At 30.0% G+C, this 24222-nt stretch overlaps 2 protein-coding genes across 2 annotated transcripts in view; both read right to left on the reverse strand.

Moving 5' to 3' along the window:
- Positions 1-339: 339 nt before the first annotated feature.
- Positions 340-1355, reverse strand: LOC136089786 (uncharacterized). Its single transcript, XM_065815874.1, has 2 exons — positions 872-1355; positions 340-773 (listed from the first exon to the last, which is right to left on the reverse strand). The coding sequence occupies exons 1-2, from the start codon at positions 1353-1355 to the stop codon at positions 340-342; spliced, it is 918 nt and encodes a 305-aa protein (XP_065671946.1).
- Positions 1356-14916: 13561 nt separating this feature from the next.
- The window catches only part of LOC100202895 (ras-specific guanine nucleotide-releasing factor 1), an 82858-nt gene continuing 73552 nt past the window's right edge, over positions 14917-24222 (reverse strand). Inside the window, exon 25 of the mRNA XM_065815523.1 lies at positions 14917-15156. Within this exon, the coding sequence (XP_065671595.1) occupies positions 15064-15156 (93 nt within the window). The 3' untranslated portion in view covers positions 14917-15063. The remainder of the gene's footprint in view (positions 15157-24222) is intronic.

Raw genomic sequence — 24222 nt, forward strand, 5'->3', positions numbered from 1 at the left:
CATGGATTTATGTTTTTAATATGAGCCTGAACACCGTTTATTTTTCCACGCATATTGGCTCCATTATCGTAACCTTGACCACGAAGATTCATAATTGATAAGCTTTTTTGTGTCAATAAAGTTAATATTTCTTCAGTCATTTTTGCTCCGGTTGAATCCAAAATGTTAATAAATTCCAAAAAACTTTCTTTAACTTACACACTAGCATTATTACCTTCGGTTAATTTTGTTATGTAGACGTAACGCATAACAATTGACATTTGTTCTTTATGGCTGGCTTCAGGCGCACAGTCTACAATAACAGAAAAATACATTGCATTTTTTACCATTTCCAAAATATTATATATCCTTTGTAGCTTTAGCAATCAATAAAATATTTTCTTGCTGGATATTTTTTCCCAAGTAATGAGGCTTTTTTGGATTTTCAACTGCTCGTTTAACATGTTTCTCTAACACCGGATCAAACTTTGAAAACAACTCAACAATTTTAAAAAATTTACCATTATTTTCGGTGAATATTCTGTCTGAAGATCCTCTAAATGAAATATTTTCTGAGGACATCATTAAAATAATTGAGATTATTCGCTTGAGCACTTCATCCCAATGTTCTACTTCACTCAAGTATAATTTATTAGCTAGATAATCAACGGCTTGACCAAAAAGCCGTTTTTTAAGCTTAATCCACTTTCCATAGCAGTGAAAATGCTCAGTACTTTGCTCATGTCTTTTTAAAATTATTGTTATGTGGCCCCAATCATTTGTTCCTCCTTTTGCTAAGGCAAATTCATCGCTACTAAATTTTTACAACAAAAACAGAATACCCGATCTACTTTAGATGAATATACGAGCCAGGTTCTTTTAAATAATTCACCATTTGCTGTTTTTCGATGAAAATGTATTTTGTTAAATGATCGACCCAAACTGTCTTTTGGGTACTGGTTAATATTAGCTTGTATTGGACCTTTGGAAACTATATTTTGAATTTGCAAACTCTGCCAATTTTCTGGCCAATCCGTTATATTACAAAAATCATTCGAGCTAGATATATTCTCAGCACTTTTTTCTACCTCATTATTTAAACATTCATCTTGATTAGCTGTACTAGTGCTAGCATTTATTTCAACATTAACGTTAGTTTCGTCAGTTTCAGATTCAGACTTCTCACCAGTTACAATATATTCATCATACTCACGCTCATGTGTATCGATTTCTTCAACTATCTTATCAGAAATGTCTTCACTTTGCCTAATTTGCAGAAAGCTGTTCAACATTTTTTGATTTTTAAATTGCTCTTTCAGCCTGTTTCCCCTATTTTGTTTGTTTTTCCAACCAGACAATTTCCGTTTCCGATCCATGTTACAGCAAATAATTTTTAATATTTAATTTTTCAGTATTATAATTCAAATTCACTTACAGTGAGTTTATAATTCAAATTCACTTACTTATAAAGTTTAAATTCCTTTTCAAAGGAATTTTGAAAAAATAGAAATTAAGATTCCTTTGGTAATAAAAATTCATCTGGAGGCGCCTTTTCATTTATAAAAAAAGGAAAAAATTACTTTACAAAAATTAAAAACTAAAAAAATATAATTCCATATTGTATAAAATTTATATTTCCTATAATCTTGTATTTTCGGCGCCTGCGGCGCCTGTGCGTATATATATATATATATATATATATATATATATATATATATATATGTGTGCGAATAAACAATTTTTAGGGATCCCTACTCATAATCCACTTAGATATTTGGGGATCCGAAATTTTTTCTTAAAAACACAGAAGTTTTAAAAAAGTAGCAAAAGTGCTTATATTACCAAGACCACTTGGTAATATGAGCCTTTAAATTAACTCAAAAAAATACTATTAAGTAAAAAATATACCAATCTGATAATTAGAAATTTTTGGAATATAATGATTTGTAATTAATAAAACTCATCATTAAAAGAACAAACTATTAAAATTAAAAGATGAAATTATTAAGGTTAAAAGATCAAATTATAAAGATTAAAGATCAAATTATTAAGATTAAAAGATCAAATTATTAAGATTAAAGATGAAATTATTAAGATTAAAGATCAAATTATTAAGATTAAAGATCATATTATAAAATTAAAAGATCAAAGTATTAAGATTAAAGATCAAATTATTAAGATTAAAGATCAAATTATTAAGATTAAAGATCAAATTATTAAGATTAAAGATCAAATTATTAAGATTAAAGATCAAAATTATTAAGATTAAAGATCAAACCAGGGTTGTTATCTGTCAAATATGTCTGAGACATATTTTCTGCCGACATAAAATATGCCCCACATATTTTCTATCGACATATTTTGACATAATTTTATGTCAAAATATGTCGACAGAAAATATGTCTGACATATTTTATGTTAGCAGAAAATAATTCAGGCATAAAACTATTTTAAAATATGTCGACAGAAAATGTCTGACATATTTTATGTCAGCAGAAAATAATTCAGACATAAAATTATTTCAAAATATGTCGACAGAAAATATGTCTGACATATTTTATGTCAGCAGAAAATAATTCAGACATAAAATTATGTCAAAATATGTTGACAGAAAATATGTCTGACATACTTTATGTCAGCAGAAAATAATTCAGATATAAAATTATGTTTTATGTCTGAATTATTTTCCCAAAAACTATAAATAATTACATGGCAAAATATGTCTGAGACATATTTTGCCATGTAATTATTTATAGTTTTTGGGCAAAAAAAAGACAAAAATAGTCTTATCACTAAGCCCCGTAGTTTACAACGTATTTTTACACTATAAAGCAGTAGTTTTATAAGATAAATATTGTATTATACCGTTAAAAATTAATTGAAGTTTATTTATATTTTATTAACAAAAGCCAAAAAACAAAAAAAAATAAAAAAAACAAAAAAATATGACACAATTTAATAAAAGACAATAAAAACCTCAAGGTGTACAAAAAACAAAACAAAACAAAATTATATATAAGAGCTGATTTAAAATAAAGTTATAAAAAGAACTATTCGTTGAAATAATTTTATTGATTGTTTATCAATAATTATAAATAGGATTAAGTTATTTTTTACACTGTTTAAGTTAATAATATCAAGTACAGAAAAAAGCAAATCAGGTGGCTTGTTCGCATAAGGAAATTAAAAAGATAAAGAAAATAAAAACCAAAAAATAATAAAAAAGAAGATAAAAATAAAGTTAAAAAAAAACCGATGAAAATTCAGATTTTTTGAATTTAATTTACAGAAAATTATTTAGTATTGTTAAAATAAATAAATTTTTTATTATGTTATGTTTTTATTCAAAAAGCAATTAAAACCACTACTATTTTAGGGCTTTGAACTAGGTAATTTCAATGAAAAACATTGCGTAATTTCAATGATAAACATTGCGTAATTTCAATGAAAAACATTGCGTAATTTCAATGTAAAACATTGCGTAATTTCAATGAAAAACATTGCGTAATTTCAATGAAAAATATTGCGTAATTTGAGCATGCTCATACACAATAAACAAAAGCAAATCGACTCGTATTATACAGCATTTGTTAAAAATGGTACTTCACTATTAAAAAAAGTTTAGCAATCTTTTTACTTTTATAAAAATTAAAAATCTGATAGAGAACAACCAAAAATAAAATTAACATTAGGAAACCGTTTTACCTTTATTGACGAATCTATTTGTTTTTGAGATTTTGTGGAACCCATCCTCAAGAAACTTCTTGAGGATGGGTTCTCAACAACAACTGTATTTTTGATACAAGCTTTATCTATTCTGCACCCTGAGGACTGCATTTTACAGTTAGATAAAGGTTAAATTTATTAATACGGGTGGTGTTGCATTAATTAGAACTAATTAGAGATGGTTATGGAATTGACATAAGTAATATGAGCAAGGTGATGAAAAATGAAAAAAGCTTCAATCTCTACAACTGGATTTTGGATATGTAAAATGCCGTAAAAAATATAAGTTGTTTTACAAAGATGTCCTTCAAATACTTATAAATAAAAAACCCGAAAAATTTAAGCAAAAACATTGCCTATATAAATGAATATACAAACAAAAAAAAAATGAACGAAAATAGGAGAATTGCTATCTTTAAATATACATGTAAAAAAAAAAAAAAAAAAGCATTCAAAAAAATTAAAAATTAAAGTTTATAAAAAACGAAACTAATGAACTTTCTAGTTCCAAATAAAATAATTACGTATGCTTGCTACTAAGTTTTGATTTTCTTTTCTTATTTAATAAATTTATTGTTTCACCTTTGTATTTTGTGCATGTGTTTTGATTTTTGATTATAATATATTCTTTCTCTAATAAAATTCTAACTTTATTTTTAAAATTTTTGAGTAAATTTTTTTTTGCCGAAAGTTTTATTTTCATCATAACTTCTCATTCTATAAAAATACATTTCTGCAATACGAGTCTCTAATAAAAGTTATTGCAATGAGGGTATTCATAAAGGTAGAAATGATCAAAAATATTAAGTTAATAAAAATTAAAGGTTGTACTTTTTTGCATTATATGCGCTGTAGTTTCACCTTTTTTTTATTGGATTGCGGACATTTATCTCCTCTTGGTTTTATATTAAACATTTTTTTATTTGTTGGTAATAAAAAATGAGATATTTTAACTGCAATTTCACAAGTTTTGTTGTTTGTAATTCTATTGTACACTTTTTGAAAAAAAGTGTACAATAGAATTGCAAACAATAAAACTTGTGAAATCGCTGTTAAAATAGGAAAATTTAAATAATGTAGACTTTCCAGTCTACATTATTTAAATTTATCATACTGTGACTATAGTTTGAAGCCCAGTTCTTATATTTATAATCGAGATTTATTTTTGGTTTTTTTAACAGTTAGTACAGTAACGTTTCTGTATTCATTCTTTGCTTTTGCTTGGCAATGAAAAAAGAAGCTGTATCAAAGTCATATCTTTGCTCTTCCTGTAAAATTTTAACTTTACAATAAACAGTTGCAATAAACAGCTGTAATAAATCCACTCGGGTCTTTCTCAGATATGACTATTATGCTAGGGTGGAAAATTCCTGGTTGTAGAGTTATTAGCATAACTTATGTCAAAAATTTTAATAAAAGGTTCCATCTGACAAATAAGTTTTAGTTTTTCAAATTTCAAAAAAACAAATTTTTTTTAATGGCTTTATTTGATTTACAACCGATAAGTATTTGTATTGATAATCTATCTTTGGAGTTTGTCTTGATAATCTATCTTTGGAGTTTGTCTTGATAATCTATCTTTGAAGTTTGTTAAAATGCCAGTAGGCCACTTCAAAAGTTGAGGCCATTTTAAAATTAATGACATTTTTTTTTAATGACCTTTTTTATTTTATGAAAGTTATATTAAGTCATAAATGTTTTGTAATTATCATTTCATTGCAAAAAAAAAAAGTATGACTTATTTACATTTTATTGACTTGACTTATTTACATTTTATTGATTTTATTGATTTTAAAAATAATTGCACTATTTAAAAGAAAACGCACTATTTATAAATTTCATTTTGTGCGTAAAGATTTAAAATACAAACGGTTTTTGAACAACAATTTTGTTTTTAGCTGATTTATTTATTTTTGATTTTTTGAAACTTGAAATTAAATAGAAATTTTTAACTTTGTTGTTCTGACCTTTCCCCATAAAGCGATGCATTGTGGTATTTATATGTACAAAAAATAGTAAATCTCATTGGTCTGTTTTTTTTTTTTTAATTTAATTCGTGGCTCGTTTTAACATAGGTATTAGTTTTCTCGCTAATAATTTCAATCAATCAATCAAATCAATCAAAATTTATTGACAGGCTCGAGGCCCAATAAAATAAATATACAATGGGTAAAATAAAGTGGATTAGAATATAACAAAGACTAACGCACTTGAATATAAACAAAACCCCAAAAAAAAAAAATAAAGATAAAAAAAAATATTAAAATAAAGATAAGAAATTAAATTAAAGTATTATAAATATAACTCAGCTCTCCATTTAAACATCAGTGGAGACTGCAAGAACCTGTCTGAGTTAACAAAAGCTTTTATGACGAGGTTCTCACTATTCTGCAGCAGTAATAGTCAGGAGTATCGTTGCTTGCGAATAGCAACATTAAGTGAATAAGCACCATGTTTCACAAATAATTCACTTGCACTGTTCCATGGTGGGTTGTTTAATATCAAGTGAAGTGCATTATTATATGCAACACATAGGCGATGGAATGAGTCTTTTCTCCAAAGATACCACAGCTGACATCCATATATTGGGCTGCAAAAGGCATTAAATAACATGATCTTTGTTTGTATTTGTGTAGGGCTGAACTTTCTACGGATGAGATTAGCTTTAGCATGCATAGAGCGCACGTGTTTTAAAATATCTTTGTCATCCTGCATATCGTTTGAGATCAAGTGACCCAGGTATTTATATTGACTAGCGTATGTGAGAACCATGCCAAATAATGTGAAACGAGGGCTATTTATAAGGGGTTTATAAATTTCAAAAAACATTATTTGAGACTTAATATTGTTATAAACTATATCATGTTTCACAGCATAACTAGAGCATAAATCAAGTAAGATCTGGAGACCTTTGGCTGAGGGTGCACACAGAACAATATCATCAGCATAAAGAAGATGGTTAACAAGAGAAGGACCCAAGCAACAGCCTACGGTAGTTTTATTGAGTAAAACACTAAGATAGTTAATATATATATATATTAAATAGAAGAGGAGACAGTACACCTCCTTGTCGCACTCTATTACTGATATTAAATGTTTTCGATAATATTCCACCCCAAAGGATCTGAGCTGTTTGACCAACATACCAGACAATGAGTAAGCGTAAAGTTACACCGGAGATAATTTTAGATGTCAATAAATGCCACATGCATATTTGAGCCATGTGATAAAAATTTAAAATATTTTTGAAATAAGAATTAGCATAAAAGTGCTATGGTTTTTCCTAAATCCGAATTGGTTGGGAGTCCCAGTGAAACTTTCATTAATGCGTGAGACAAAAGTATGTTACAAAATCTTGGAGAAAATTGTCACCAAAGCAATTGGACGATAATTAGCAGAATCGGAGATGTCACCATTCTTATCTTTAACCACAGGAGAAATAACAGAGTGTGAAGCACCAATAGGCATGTATCTATGGCAAAACATGGAGGAAAAACACAAAGACAAAATATTAAAGCAATTTGGGCTAGCATAGAGATAATGCTCCAACTGAAGTCCAAAATGGTCAGCTGCTTTTTCCGCAGGACATACTATTTATGATAGATTGGACTTCATCAGGAGTGACAAGATAGGCATCATCTTTAAGAAGGTTAAGTGTTCAACTATAAAGTTGTCATTTATATTGCATGTTGGCTTGACTGAGTTGAACAGGGTGGAATAGTTATTATACCACATGTGGCATACATTATCAGGACCTGAGGCAGAGTCAATAGAAGGTGGAAGACTACATTTATCGCTGCGAATAGAAGTCACGATAGACCAGAAACTGGTATAGTTCTTATTTGCTAAACTGTTCGCAAGCTTTTTGGCTTTTATAGTATCTTCTTTTTTTTTTGCAGAAACGAATGGCATATTTATATAAGGCTCTTGAATTTTTAAAAAGATTGAAGATTGGGTCAAATTTTGGTTTATTCTAGCTACGCCATAAGCAGAACGCATCTTTAGCAGCTTTATGAGGATCTTTAACATAATCTGTCCAACCTGTCATAGGTTGTTTTCTATTTAAACTTGATTTAGAATAATTAAGGCACTGAGATGAAGATTGAGTAAGACATTTATTCAGGATAATGTACAGATGGTTAATCTGCTTAACATGCTCATGTGAGTTACAATGTACATTATTACAGTTAATTACTTCAAACTGACCCCTGTTAATTGAAGACACTAAGTTAAATACAGTGGAAGTATACTCCTTTATCATAATAATCGACAAAGCATTAAAATTTATTTTAGGAGATCTTGTCGAAGTAGGGGTGAGCAGTATAGGAAGAAGATATATTAGTTTTAAACGAGATATCAAACGCTAAAGGTAAATGATCAGATGAACTAGTTAACTGAATTATTTCAAAGTTATTAACATTGCATAGAGAACTTTGGGAGACAAGGCAGTGATCAATCCAAGAAGAGGTGCCCCATGCTTCACTAACAAAGGTAAAGGAATCATGTGGAAGACAGATATCAGCTGTAACAAGATGTTCATATGTGCAAAAATCAACTAGGAGACTACTACATGGAGACCGAAATCTTGGATCACAATTAAAGTCACCAGTAATAACAAATTTACCATTTAAATCTGAAATAAGAGCTGAAAGACTACCAAGGCATTCAAGATACTTATCAACATTTTCATATGAATCACAAGGCATGTAGACATTGATAATTGTGAACTTATCAGAAAAGTTATTTACAAGTTGGATAGCAACAGACCATGAATTATCAGTAGTAACAGCTCGAGTAATGCAGAAGACAGAATTACGACACAGAATAGCAACACCACCAAACTGTCTGCCACAAATAAAACCTGCTGAAGAATCAGTTGGAGACACTCCAAAGCCAAAAAAACCAGATACAATGTTGTTCAAGAAACTAAGTTCAGTATTGAGTAACCAAATCTCTTGGAGACAGATGATATCATATGTTGCAGACAAGAGTACTAATTCGTGTGAAGAACTTTGTACACCACGACAATTAAAGCTACAATTCCTTACTGCCATTTTCAAAGAAACGACGCACAAGCGCATTTTCTGGCCATTTGCTACAGTCGTAGAGCCTGACAGCATCTCCAGCAGAGACAGATACTTTAAAGGAAGAGTGATATTTACTTGTGACAATCTTTAAGCAAGTGGCTTTAGTTTTGAATGTTATGTTGATAAATTCAGCTAATTCTTCAGCAGAGGCAGTTGGCGATAAACGAGAGACAAATAAAGAAGTTGTTTTAGAGCAATCATACGAAGAGAGTGGTTTTAGCATACATTTAGAATTTTTCCAGAACCAATAAGCATTTTTTGCTTTCGCTTTTTTTCTTTAAATGAGTAACAGTTTGGAAATCAACAGTTTTCAATATTGGTTGAGAGGTCTCATAAGATAAAGGATGACCAGATAAATGAAAATCGTTACCACAGTTATTAGCATGATCAACAAACACGTGCGCATCAGTAATTGAGCCCTTTGGTATCTAATTTAGCTCAATTTTGTTAGTTGAATTAGATGAAAAATTAACTTGACTTTGAGGGTAGGGATCAAGGATGGTTGATTTTACATTATCAGTTGGAAAGAATGGCCATTCATTGACAGGAAGCTGGGTCTGCTCGTTATAAATAGGAAGTTGGGTCTGTTTGTGTTTTTTGTTAATGGATTTAACAGGTTTCTCAAGATCAGTGAATAAATTATGTAACCTTTTACTGATCGACTCCATGAGTTAATTCGAAAAAGATTTTAGCTCAATAGTCATATTATTAATTTGCTCAGTCAGATACGAAGCAAGGGTAGAACATTCAACAGAGTGAGAACTTGTGGAATTTAAGTTGCTATTTACATTTATTGGATTACCTGTGGCACAAAGATTAAGAATGTCAGCCTGCATGCGGTGTATCTGCTGCGATATAGTAGTGACATCAGTAATCAGTATCCACAAAGGGAAGACGTGACAAATCTTTTGCATGGATTCAGGACAGCATCGTTAGGAGAAGTTATGCCAAGCATCAGTCTACAGATATCTTGGACATCTTTTGTTTTTTTATCGGGACCTTTATGTTTCGACAATCGCTTGGATTCAGTTATCTTTTTAACAGGATCTATCAACAAAAGGGTTGAAAGTGCTATTTCAATTTGTTACATTCGTGACAAAATCTTTAACAGCTCTTTTATCTCTGCAGCAGAATAACTATATTGTACTATAAACAAATTATTAGACGTTAATTTAGTTGATTAGTTTCTAACTTATAAAAGTATAATAAAAATAAAACAATATATAATGAGTTCTATAAATATTTCTGTTGGTTCTAGCTTTTTTAAAAGCCCTCGCAAGGTTCCACTACATGCAACATTTCGTCTAATTACAAACGAGGAATTTAATAACGATGAAAACGAAATAATCTCTGAAAAAGTAACCGAATAGTCAAGAGATATAACACTCCTGCCTCCAATAACACATTAACATATATTTAGTTATATGATATCTGATACAGTATCAGTGGATAATTTTGAACGGAATGCTACTAAACATAAAATAGCAGGTTACCAGTTATTTAAAGAGAACTGTGTAAAAATGATTAGAGTTAAATGAAATATTCTTAGTGATAAACTTTTATTTTTTGTAAAGTGTAGCGGGTGATGCGGAAGTTATCGGACAAAATAAAAACGTCAATATTTATAAATAAAAACTTATTTATAAATAAAAAAACAAACTTCTATTATATTTTTTTTAAATAAAGAATTTATCTTTTAATAAAAATATATTATTTTTTATATGAAAAAACACCACCATCTGCAATTGATCTCAATTTTGCTCTGACGCCTTTCATTTGCGACTGTAAAAAGTTTAAATCAATTTCTTGTAGTTTTAGTTTAATGCGATCAATCAAAACTTGCTCTGTTGAAGCTTGCCAATCTCCCTCGTAAACCTTCTGTGCCAAATGTCCCCCAAAATTTTCAATTGGTCGTGCTTGAGGCACATTTTGGAGGATTGGATTCTTTATCAACGTAATAGACATATTGGTCCATCCAATTTAGAGAATCTTTAGAATAATGAGAACTTGCTAAATCTGTCCAAAATAAATAGTTAAAGTCTCCATGATACTTGTGAATAAATGGAAGAAGTCGTTTTTCTAAACATTCATTAATATAGATTTATGAATTGATCGCTACAGCCTTGGAAGTGCGAAACAATGGCTCGGACATACCATGGTCAGATGGCTATCCACATTAATAATTTTTTTGGAAATTTCTCTTTTCCTATAAAACGAACACTTTCTGGGCATGTCTTTTTGTTTTTTGAGTAGTATCCAGAATTTCCAGGCATGTTGTCCTCTGCAAAACAAAAGTATTTTTTGTCATCAATGACTAGAAGCGATTTTGTGTTATAGAGTTGGTTAACTAGTTTCCTGCTTCTTTTCTTTGCCTTTATTTGTTGTTCTATAGTGTATTTTGGAGTCTTTTCACGTTTTCTATATTTAATATTCATTTTTTTAAATTGACGACCAATTGTCGATTGATTTACACCGAATTTAATACCTATTTTTCTCTGACTGACCCCTTTTCGATTGTCGACATCCTGGACTAGAGAAAAGAAAGTCTTGTTAATTCGGCTTTCTTTTCTCTAGTCCAGGATGTCGGACGACCAGGGTGCTTTCTATCAGAAAACGATTGAATAGTTTCAAGTCTTTTTAGGTTATCATATATTGTACTTCGAGCAAATCCTTCCTTTTCAAAATGGTTTACGATTTTTTTTTTTATATTAGGTTTATTTACAAAAAACATTTTTAGTCGCTTTCGAAAAGATTTTCGTTCAGCTGCATTTAACCTTATTTTAAATAATTGTGTTTCAAATAATAAAGTTTATATTTTATAGAACGTTTATGCCTACGCATAAAACCACAAAAACTAATTATTATGTTCAATTAATGAAATTAGGATTTGTCCGATAACTTCCCCATCACCTGTTAATGTTTCAGCCTTAATGAAAAAAGCATATGTTATGCAAAATGTAATTTTAAATGTGGTGCTGTGGGTGCTGTAAACATGTAGCTGCAGCCCTATATCAACTTGTTAAGTATAAGCAACTTAGTTTAAAAAGTGTACCTGACGAAAAAATATGCCCTGATAAGTTACAAAAATGGCACAAATCTGGTGATTCAAGGTGTAAAATCAGAAAAATTGATTCAAGGTGTAAAATCAGAAAAATGTGATTCAAGGTGTAAAAAGGTGATTCAAAGTGAAAAATCATAAAAATTGCAAAAGTTTACTGAAAACCTGATTGTCTGATTGACAATGGCTGAGTTAATTATTGGAAATAGTTTTAATCAAAGTCATTTTTATGACATCCATTAATAAACTTGCCTCTGAAAATAAAAAAAATGTTGAAGATTTAAGACTAGTTGCAATGGATAAATTTCTACGTCGTTTGGACCATTTAATTGAAATTAATTTGACTGAAGAAAATTATAACTTTGTCACAAGTCACTTGTCAATCAATGTCGAAAAAATGATTTAAATTGAATCAGAAACTGTAAATCAATCTAAAAACAATAAATGGTTTAAAGAACAAAATAAAAGAGTTACTGCATCAAATTTTGGTACAGTTATAAACCGCAGAAAAAATACTCCTCCAACTTCATTGTTAAAAATGCTGATAAAAATACTGTGATAGTAGTTTACGATCACAAGCTTGTCAGTGGGGAATTGAAAATGAAGTAACTGCTTGTAAAAAGTATAAAGAAAAATTTAATTGTGATATTAAAAAATGTGGCCTTGTTGTAAATCCTAAATGGCCATGGCTTGGTTGTAGCCTTGATGGGTTGTGTATTGATAAAGGCAACTACAAAATGATTGAAGTAAAGTGTCCTTTTTCGAAAAGAAATTTTTCTGTACGAGAAGCTTGCACCAATAAAACTTTTTGTATGGAAATAGTTGGTGGTCAGCCAAACCTAAAAATCAAACATAGTTACTTTTACCAATGTTAAGGTATTATGGCTATTACAGAAACTAGTGAAATAGATTTTGTTATATACACTAATAAAGACTTTTTTGTGCAAACAATACAATTTAAACATAAAAACTGGTTCAACAAGATATTACCATGTTTAAATACATTTTATTTTCAATTTATGACTGAAAAAATATTTGCAAGTATGTAAATATTTATAAATTATTATAAGAATACAATATTTTACTTTATTCTTTAACATTTTCTTTGTCAGCAATGAGTGGTGGCAAAAAGTTGACTAAGTAGAAACCCATATCTTATTAAGTTGAGCTGCCATTGTGATTGAAAAAATTGTTTGCAATTGTCTATAATTTTTTACTCTTGCTTTAGCTCGTTCGACGTGTACCCTAAGAAAGACAATTCTTCTCTGTTTCATCTTCTTTTGGGTGTGATAATTGAGGTTTTCCATTAAGAAAAGGGGTATGTTAAGAGAAACATTTTCAGGCAAAAGGTCTTCAATTTCAAAACCGCGATCAGTCATAATAGAGTCAGCTGGTTCCATAAGGGACATTAAATTAAAATGTTTTGCAATTTTGAAATCAGTAGACCTACCTGTATATAAGTCTGAAACAAATATAACAGCACCTCCCGGTGAAATTCCAACTAACCCTTTCGCAGTATTATGGTTTTTATACGATGAAAACAGAGCTGATTGACTTTGAAAGTTGGCATTTCTATAAAAATCTCTGTACAGCCTATTACTACCCTCGTGAGGGATAAAGTTTTTTAAAACAATTAGGCATGGTATCATCTACAGTCTTTCTAGATGCCCATATAGGCAATGCTCTTAGTTGCGAATGCAAAAAATCAATCCATGTTATTAATATTCTGCTGACATGACTAGTTGATAATTTAAAACGAACCCCAAGATCTTCAATAGGAAATGCACATTTCAAACGAATTAGCACCATATTATTATATTCTTCCTCGGGTGTCTAGACTCTTTTTTGTCCTCTCTTTTTTACTTCTGATTCAGCTTTTTTATCAGCTGTTTTAGTTGAGCTATAATATATTAAAGCACTAGCTGTATGCTGAAGATATTCAAACACAACTTTAAATAGTTTGTAGTTTTCAAATCCTGTATAAAACCTGAAATGTGTAGTGTTGTGCTTAAATCAATCAATTGTAAAACTAGTATCTGCCACATCCTTTTGCATAGAACTTACTTCTATATGATGCTCTTGGTTTTTGACTTTGATCTTATTTTCAAGTTCAAGAACTTTAACTTGTAAAGTCGCCACATCTACTCTTAGTTTACCTTCTTTTTTCGGCAGGATTTTTCTTAATCCTTTACTATTATAAGTTTCCCTCGCTTTTCCCACTTATGGTTTAATAGTTTTAGGTAAGATAGTTGGTATTTTGTTCATGTAAGTTTTTTTGCCACCTTCAAAATGTTTAGAACATACCCTGTGAGTTAAAGTCGGTTTAAAGTCTATTCTACTTATTTTGTGAAGCCATATTTTTCTAAGGTTCTTGTCTTTGTTAAGAATTACATAAAATGATAAATTTTTGGCTTTTGAAACTATTTTAAAGCAGAGACCCTAAACTGACATATTACCAGAAAAAGAAAATAATAACAAAAATTCTCTTAAAACAAATGGGACCGCTAAAACTGCGGTACCTAGGAACATAGATCCTCCCTCCTTAAGACAGCACCACACAGCTAGAAGCTAATTTTTTAGAAATGCTGGTAGGCCAGCTAGAGCTAATTAGGTTACCATTTTAGATGGAGGAAAAGATACCACTCTAAATTTGATTAAAAATGCAGTTATTGAAAGGTTTCATTGAAGAATAAAAAAATAGGAAGCTTTGACTTTTAGTTTTAGTTATTTTATAAAGTTATAATGTTATATCTATAATATGTTATGCAATGTTATACAAAATTTATTCAATATTGAGTTTAACTTGTTCAGAAACTTTGGACAAAGTGAAACATGGCGTAAAGCGTTTCAAAGTTTGTTTTTCTTTCCTCAGTAGACTCAAACCGGACATCTAATCAAAATGAAAATAACAACAACAAAATATAAATTACATTTATTTATATATATATATATATATTATATATAGAAAAGTTTTTAATAAAATTTCTAAAAAAATCTGTAATAAATTCTTATAAAAAATTCTTATAAATTATTATAAAAAAATTTCTTACAAATCCGATAAAAAAATTTATATCAAAATATTTTATTTAAAGCTATTGAGCTGTATTCAAAAAACGAGTATAAAAACGTTCCATTTGCAAATTGCGTTGTCAGCGCATTTTTATCATACTCGTTTGAACAGGTTTTTATTCGTTATCAATCAGCTATGCTTCATTACGTGACTCCACGAGGTTCAACAAGAAGTGAATGGTTGTATAACTCATCTTGGTCAACTGAGATACCAAAATTAATCAAAGAACACATCACCTGTATTACATAGAAAAAACATTTATATAGATCAAATTAAGAGCGGATCTAAGACTTTTTGGTATATGAGTTTAAGTAACTTCAAGGTAAGTTGTAAACTCTAAACCTTTTCATGTTCACACTTATGTCGTATTACATGTTTTGCCGTACTTAATTATGTCACATTATGTTTTGCCGTACTTATGTCATTTTAAATTAGCGAAATAACAATTTAAATTTGCAACATAACTTGAAAAAAAAACATGCTTCAAGCACATAAACATTGTCTAATAAGTCCGGGGGTTGGAGACAATGTGTAGAGCTTGTTTTTTGTTGTTTATATTATAAAAATGAGTAGCCTCTTTGACTGTGGTAGTACCTTCCTAAAGCTGAGGGTGCTACCGCAGTAAAGGAGGATAATCATTTTTATTTATTAGTTTTTATACAACTCTCTCTCAACTCTTAACACAAGCCGAATAAAGACGTTACGCAAAGAAATAAGTTAAGTGCAGACGTGGTGGTCATTGTATTCGTAAGCGATTAGCTTATGATGCAAGCGCTCTACCATTACACCACTATTGCATTTAATTAATCAGCCGTTTTGGACTTTACTTTCACAACAATACATCCTATTAAGACAACTCTCCTCACCATTCCACTGAAAAAAAAATTAATATTATTATAAATTAGTAATTTTTTATAAAAATATATATAGGTGAAAAATGTTTTCTTTGTATATTACGGGGTATCCAAGTTTTCTTGTATTTCTTGTATTTACGGGTCTATCCAAGTTTTCTTGTATTTTCCTCAAGGCAATAAATAAAAAAATTTAGATGCTTCAATGCAAGATAAGTAAATGAGGTCCTATGTGACAGAATTTGCTTTTATCCAAAGGTCAAATGCCGGCTGCACCAACCTAGCTAGAGCCCTGCCTTGTTAAAACATGATAGTTAATAAAGACTATACCTAATGCCTTTATTTAGTATTTTTGATTTTAAAGAGGTTGTAAACGTTTGTAGTTGTAAATGTTTATTCTGCCGTTTATACACTCTAATCTGATGTCCAAAACACTTTTATTATTTTTTTATTTGCATAAAATAGACTTCATCTGGAATTAAAAAAAGAATAGGCAGCAGATTAAACAAATTTACATTTTACGAATTATATATTTAGAGCTATATTACTCTTAGGTGCTTAATGCACAAAAGAGAACTTTTATCAATTTTTAGAAAATTTTCCACCCACCCCAGGTTGTTAATAACCCTCCTTCCCCCATTTAATAATTATATATATATATATATATATATATATATATATATATATATATATATATATACATATATATATATATATATATATATATATATATATATATATATATATATATATATATATATATATATATATATATATATGTATATATATATATGTATATATATTTGTATATATATATATATATATATATATATATATATATATATATATATATATATATATATATATATATATATATATATATATATACATACATGAAAAGAATAAAATTTTTTAGTGTAATCAGGCTTTAAAGATCGTCAGTCTTAAAGAAATCTGTTAAATCTTGATTTGTCAAAAATTAGGTTTTTTTCATTTGTTTTTCACGATAGTATAAAACTTTTATAAACATATTCGATCTTATTGAAACTATGATAAAACAGTTATTAAAATATGCACATGTGACCGCAAGCCACACTAGAATTAAATTGCTTTATTTATGTTCTGTGAAAAATTCTTAACTTACAATTTTCTTAAGACTCAACTGCAGCTGATGAGGCATGAAATGATAGCAGTATAAATGCAATACTCTGTAAAGGTTGCCCTCTACAGAATGCAGACCACCAATATAATGGGTCAATGGTAGTTTCAACTGCTTCCCAAATCAATTTATTGCTGTAAACCTTTCCAGATTAGAGTTTAAAAGCCATAGAATCTTTCATAATCTCCCCCATTTAACAACTGAAATTCTAATCCTACATAAACAATTATTGAAAGACCCTGTATTTTTTTAGATTCTATCAAATCATTTCCCATGAATCTAGGATCCAAAAGATTTCCAGTTTTTTGAATATCACACTGAATTTTCTACGCCTTTCAACAGCCTCAGTTATCAACCTTATTTCATCTTGATGAATTTCACAGTCACTATTTAATAACGCATCTTTGAAGTTGTTGGCAACGTAGTTCTATAAACAAAGCATTAAAACGCCCGAACAAGATCTCCTTCTGCAGGTTTAACTGCATTTCGAAGTGATGCGAGTAGTTTTTTTCAAAACACACTCATTGACCAAAATGAAAGTGTCATGAAAAGTATTCTTTAAAGAATTTAGTTTTGCTTTATCATGTGCACTTATAGCATAAACTCGAACATCTGAAATTCAAATATGCAAAACATCATGTAGAATTATTTCTTTTGATCATAGTAAATGCAGTTGACCATCTTGTAGACATGCTTTGTAGGCAAACCAGTTTAGACTTTTTCAATGTCATTTGATGTTCCAACATCACAAACTTTAGAACTTGCTTCTTTCGAAAGAAACCACGCACTTTCTTGTGTTGAAGGTGGTTAAACTGAACAGATGGAATCTTAAGTACATATGTAGCCAGGAGCTCCAGTGCATATGCCCCACATCCATAACAAAAAATTTCTGGGTGTTGTTACAGCTTCCATGTCATATTTATACATATATAAATATATATATATATATATATACATATATATATATATATATATATATATATATATATATATATATACACTAAGGCATATTCGTTTAGACGCATCAATTTTTTTCTCTTTATCTTAATTTTTTTCTATGAATTGTCAACTGATATGCATGCAAGATACTATCAAAATAGTTGTTGTGTTGTGGGCTAATATAAACCACAAAAAATTTTTTTCTATGTGTCTTTATTAACATGAGAGTATGTTTGATATACAAAAGCACATTTTTTAATTGGAATATATCTATAGACGCAATCAGGTTAATAACGGTAATTATTGATTTTTAATCACTTTTACACAAATAAATTGATAAATTTTAGTGTAATTTGATCTTTTGCTCTGCCAGTATCGTTTTTATTGCATTTTACGAAATGCCTAAAGGAAAGTATTTGACAGATGCTGAAAAAATACAAATTAATTTATATCGTGGCTCAGAAATCTTACCAGCACTTTCTATACGTGAAATAGCAAGAAAAATTGGAAGATCTGACCATGTTGTACGAAACTACATTGCAAAAGGTGACAATTACGGTGTAAAAAAAGCAACAAACGGCAACAAAGTATAAACAAATCGGCAAATTAATTGAATTCGCTTCGAAGCAACCAAAAATAAATTGAATGCAACACAAATAAAGGATAAATTATTATTGCCTGTCACCAATAAACATGTTGCACATATTCTATGTACAACACCAAACGTAAAGTGGAAGAAACCACACCAAAAACCAATGTTAAAAAACACCATAAAATTGCTAGATTACAGTTTGCTAAAAACCATATGCATTGGACTCATGAGTGGCAAAACGTAATATTTTCAGATGAAAAAAAGTTCAATTTAGATGGTCCGGATTCTTACAGTTGTTATTGGCATGATCTAAGAGGAATAAATGACCCACAAATAAAACGAAATTATGGAGGAGGAAGTTTAATGGTTTGGGGTGGATTTTCTTATTCAGGAAAATTGACTCTGTGTTGTGGTTTACCTAAAATGAACTCGATAAAGTATACAGAAATGTTGGATGATGTTCTCATAACTTATATGTATGAAAACATGGGCGATAATGCCATGTTTCAGCAAGATATTGCTGCAATTCACACACCTAGGCATTCTATGAAATGGTGTAAAGACCACAACATCCTGGTTCTCGAATGGCCAGCTTGTAGCCCGGACTTAAATCCAATCAAGAACGACTTGTGGAGTCAATGAAAGGCAGAATTTTTGAGGTGATCCAGTGTAATGGAGGACATACGCATTACTAGTTTCCATCTTTTATTGTCAAAAATATGACTGCGTCTATAGATATATTCCAATTAAAAAATGTACTTTTGTATATCAAACATACTCTCATGTTAATATAGACACATAGAAAAAATTTTTTTGTGATTTTTATTAGCCCACAACACAACAATTATTTTGATAATAACTTCCATGCATATCAGTTGACAATTCATAGAAAAAATAAGGACGAAGAGAAAAAAATTGATGCGTCTAAACGAATATGCCTCAGTGTATATATATATATATATATATATATATATATATATATATATATATATATATATATATATGTATATATATGTATGTATGTATGTATGTATGTATGAATGTATGTATGCATGTATGTATGTATGTATGCATGCATGTATGTATGTATGTATGTATATATACACATATGTATATATATATACATACCTGATATTGCCTGATATTGATATACATATATACATTATATTCTGATATTGATATATATATACATACCTGATATTTTTTATTGCATATGTATATATATATACATACCTGATATTGCCTGATATTGATATATATATACATATATATTCTGATATTGATATATATATACATACCTGATATTTTATATTGCATATGTATATATATATACATACCTGATATTGCCAACAAACAGGTTGATCCATTGCTTGACATTCATATCACTCCAGCATCTGTATCTAAAGTGATTTCCTGCCTAGACTCTTCTACAGCTTGTGGCCCGGACAACATACCTGTTATTGTCTTGCAGAAGTGTGCTCCGGAGCTGTCGTCTATACTCTCAAAACTATTCATCAAGTGCTTATCAGAGTCTTGCTTTCCAGCCTGCTGGAAAGCGGCATCTGTTATTCCTATCTTCAAAAATTCTGGAGAGCAATCTGATTCGTCTAACTACCGTCCCATAAGTCTTCTTCCTATCATAAGCAAGGTTTTTGAATCTTTAATTAACAAACACTTAATTTCTCATCTTGAATCTAATAACTTACTTTCTGACCATCAATATGGATTTCGATCTTCTCGTTCTACAGCTGATTTGTTAACAGTAATAACTGACAGGTTTTATCGTGCATTAGATAAAGGTGGAGAGGTTAAGGCCATCGCTCTTGACATTTCAAAAGCTTTTGATAAAGTTTGGCAAGCTGGTCTTCTCCATAAGTTTTCTTCTTATGGTGTATCCGGCAACATCTTTAAGATCATTGAATCCTTCCTTTCCAATAAAAGTTGTCCTCAATGGACAACACTCTTCTTCTTATTCTGTAACTTCAGGGGTTCCTCAAGGTTCTATCCTTGGCCCTATACTCTTTTTAATTTACATTAATGATCTTCCAGATATTCTCACATCTAAGGTGACATTGTTTGCTGATGATACTACCATTTATTCTTGTCGTGATAAGAAACCATCACCCTCTGATTGCTTGGAGGGGGCATTTGAGCTTGAAAAGGATCTCACTTCTGCTACAGCATGGAGCTCACAGTGGCTGGTGAACTTTAATTCAGATAAAACTCTATTTTTTTCAGCCAATCGTTATCACAATAATTTAGATCTTCCTATATTTATGAACGGTGATGTACTCGATGAGTCACCTACTCTTTATCTTCTAGGATTAACTCTTACTTCCAATCTTTCTTGGAAACCATATATCAAATCAGTTGCAAAATTAACATCTGCTAAGGTTGCATCTCTTTATCGAGCTCGTCACTTTCTTACTTTGGATTCTATTCTCTATCTCTATAAATCTCAAATCTGGCCTTGTATGGAATACTGTTGCCATATCTGGGGCGGATCTTCTAATGATGCCCTTTCTCTTTTAGACAAGGTGCAAAAACGCATTGTAAACATAGTTGGACCTGCTCTTGCAGCCAACCTCCAACCATTATCACATCGTCGTAATGTTGCTTCTCTTTCTCTTTTCTATAAATACTATAAAGGGCACTGCTCTAAAGAGCTAGCGTCTCTTGTGCCATCTACTATAACTCATTCTCGTGTTATTCGTCATTCAATTAAGTGTCATCCTTTTTCTGTGACTGTTCCTAAGTGCTCCAAAAACGCTTATTCGTCTAGTTTTTTTCCTCGAACATCAGCTCTTTGGAATTCGCTTCCTTTATCTTGCTTTCCTGATTCATATAATTTGCAATCTTTTAAGTCGTCCGTCAATCGTTATCTTGCTCTACAATCTTCATCTTTTCTCTTTCAGTAACTTCCAACTTTAATTAGTGGCTGATTATATATATGTATATGGTATATATATATATATATATATATATATATATATATATATATATATATATATATATATATATATATATATATATATATATATATATACCATATACATATATATAATCACACATATGATATATACAGGGGTTAAAATAGGTGCTGGACATCAGGACCCCTGGACCTTATTTGAAACCCATCTGAGGGGGACAACCAACATTTAATTTTTTCTGACAAACTGAACAGTGGTTGGTTGCCCTCCTTGAGTAGTTCTAGGGAATGGTTCAAGGGCTGCTGATGTCCCACACCTATTTCTACCCCTGTATGTATGTATTTATGTATGTATGTATGTATGTATGTATGTATGTATGTATGTATGTATGTATGTATGTATGTATGTATGTATGTATGTATGTATGTATGTATGTATGTATGTATGTATGCATGTATATATATATATATATATATTGTTTAAGTGACATTGTTAATAATATATTTTATATACAATTGATAAAAAACATCATGTTCGGTTATATTTTATTTTTATTATTTAATGTGATATTTTGACTTAAAATATACATAAAAATGCAATAAACCAGCAAATAGACCCTGGAAAAATTATCATACTGCTGTGGATACCGAAATTAAGCATTATACTTAAAAGAGAGTTTTGTAGAGTAGGTATAAAAACTGCTTTTCACTATAGCAATTCTTTACTTAATATTTTATGTCGCAATAAATCAATATTGCATCCAAATAGTTATCCTGGTGTCTTTGTCGGCAAAACTAGAAAAATAATTTCCACACGTGTTAATGAATACAAAAAAAACATAACTAAAGGTAACTGGGACGCATCAGGAATATTTTAACACACTTAACATTGTAGTGGTTCAATTAACTGGAGTAAACTAAAAATTATTTCTACTACTCCTGATAACTATACGCATAAGATTCAAGAGCAATTGAAATACAATGCTTACAGTGCTTTAAATCGCAGGAGAATGTCTTAAATCGCGACAATGGTGACTTAGTGATGACACGCCATTGGAGGCCACTTTTTGTTAAACTTAACAAGTCTAAATCTGCTATGTTGCAATGACATCATATTTTTTTTAATTGTTTTTTTATTGTCAAAAGATATTCGACCAAACACATTATTTGTTTCATAATAAATTATTATGTAACAAAACAATTATTTGAATACTTTGTTGGGCCTCCCTTTGCTTGGATTACAGCTTCTAGACGCCTAGGCATTGATTCGACTAAAGATTTTTTTTTTCTGGTTGAATCTTTTCCCAGGCTTCTTCAATTGCCACTTTGAGGTTGTCTTTTTTGGAAAATAACCAATCTCCAATTTTTCGGTCTAAAATTTCCCACAAATGTTCAATGGGATTAAGGTCCGGTGATTGTGCGGTCCATTCCAAGACCTCAACATTATTTCTAGAAAACCACTCCTTGGTTTTTGTGGCACTATGCTTGGGATCGTTATCTTGCTGAAATGTGAAATTAGAGTGTGAAGTTTTGGAGCAGATCACTTCAAATTTAGCTTTAATATGTTTCTGTATTGCACCTGATCCATTATAGTCTCAATAAATTGGAGTTTTCCGACACCCTTTCAAGCCATTGAACCCCATACCATCACATTACCGCCACCATACTTGACAGCTCCTCTCATGCAGCTTAATTTGTAGGCTTCTCTGGCTTTACTCCAAACTTTTTGGGCTCCATCAGATGACTTTAAGTTGAATTTTGATTCGTCGCTCCACAGGATCTTTTTCTAAAAACTTAAAGTCATGTTTTTGAACTTCTTAGCAAACTCCAATCTTCTTTTCATGTGTTTCTCACTCAAATATGGTTTATTACGCACAAGTTGTCCTTGAAATCCCTGGTCTTGGATACAATTTCTGATTGTCTGGTGGGATAATTAGATTCCATAATTCTCTTCAGCTTGCTCAGCCAGTTTTTGAGCAGAAATGAAGCGACTTTTCTTGACTTGTATAATTAAGTTTCTATCAAAACTCTTAGAAGTCTTTTTTTTGCGAACCTGTCCTTCTTTTGTGGCTGTTGTTCTGATCAAATTATACTTCTTTATTAAGTTGGATACTGCATTATGAGGAATTCCAGTCTCTTGCTGCACCTGACAATAGGTTTTACCCTGATTGACTAGATTGGTAGCTAAATTTCTCTGAGAAACAGTCCAGTGACATTTACCTCCAACCATTTTACTTAAAAAAACATGAAACCTTTTTTTTATACAAAACTTTTTTTTTAATACAAAAAAACAGTTTCTTGTTATACAATTTCATTAATTGTATAAAAATTTGCTGAAATATCTCAACAAATTTCACATCAAATTATTTAAACTTGCCTAAATATCGCTTGGTCGGATAATTTTTTTACAAGCCTGTTCAATACTAAGTTTTTTTTAGGACAAATAATAAACCAACTGAAGCATGAATCATAATATATGAACGCTAAATAACATACTATTCCCAATAGAATTAAAATGACAGACAAAGTAAGTATTGCTATTCATTGCTTTTAGTATAATTTAGAACATTTTTTAAACATTTTTTTTGGGGAAAAACTTGTTTGGTCGGATAATTTTTTGAGACACTGTGTATATATATATATATATATATATATATATATATATATATATATATATAACTTTAAAAATATTTAATTTTTTTACTTAAAAATTTGTAACTTGCTATTTTTGGGGGTGACAAATCCAATCAAATGATGAGAAGTGTAAAAAATTATTATTAAGTACCTGTAATTATCAATGTTTTCAATGTTCAAAAAACCAATGTGACCTTG

The sequence above is a fragment of the Hydra vulgaris genome, chromosome 13 (genome assembly GCF_038396675.1).
Source record: "Hydra vulgaris chromosome 13, alternate assembly HydraT2T_AEP".
In the NCBI taxonomy this organism is placed as follows: domain Eukaryota; kingdom Metazoa; phylum Cnidaria; class Hydrozoa; order Anthoathecata; family Hydridae; genus Hydra; species Hydra vulgaris.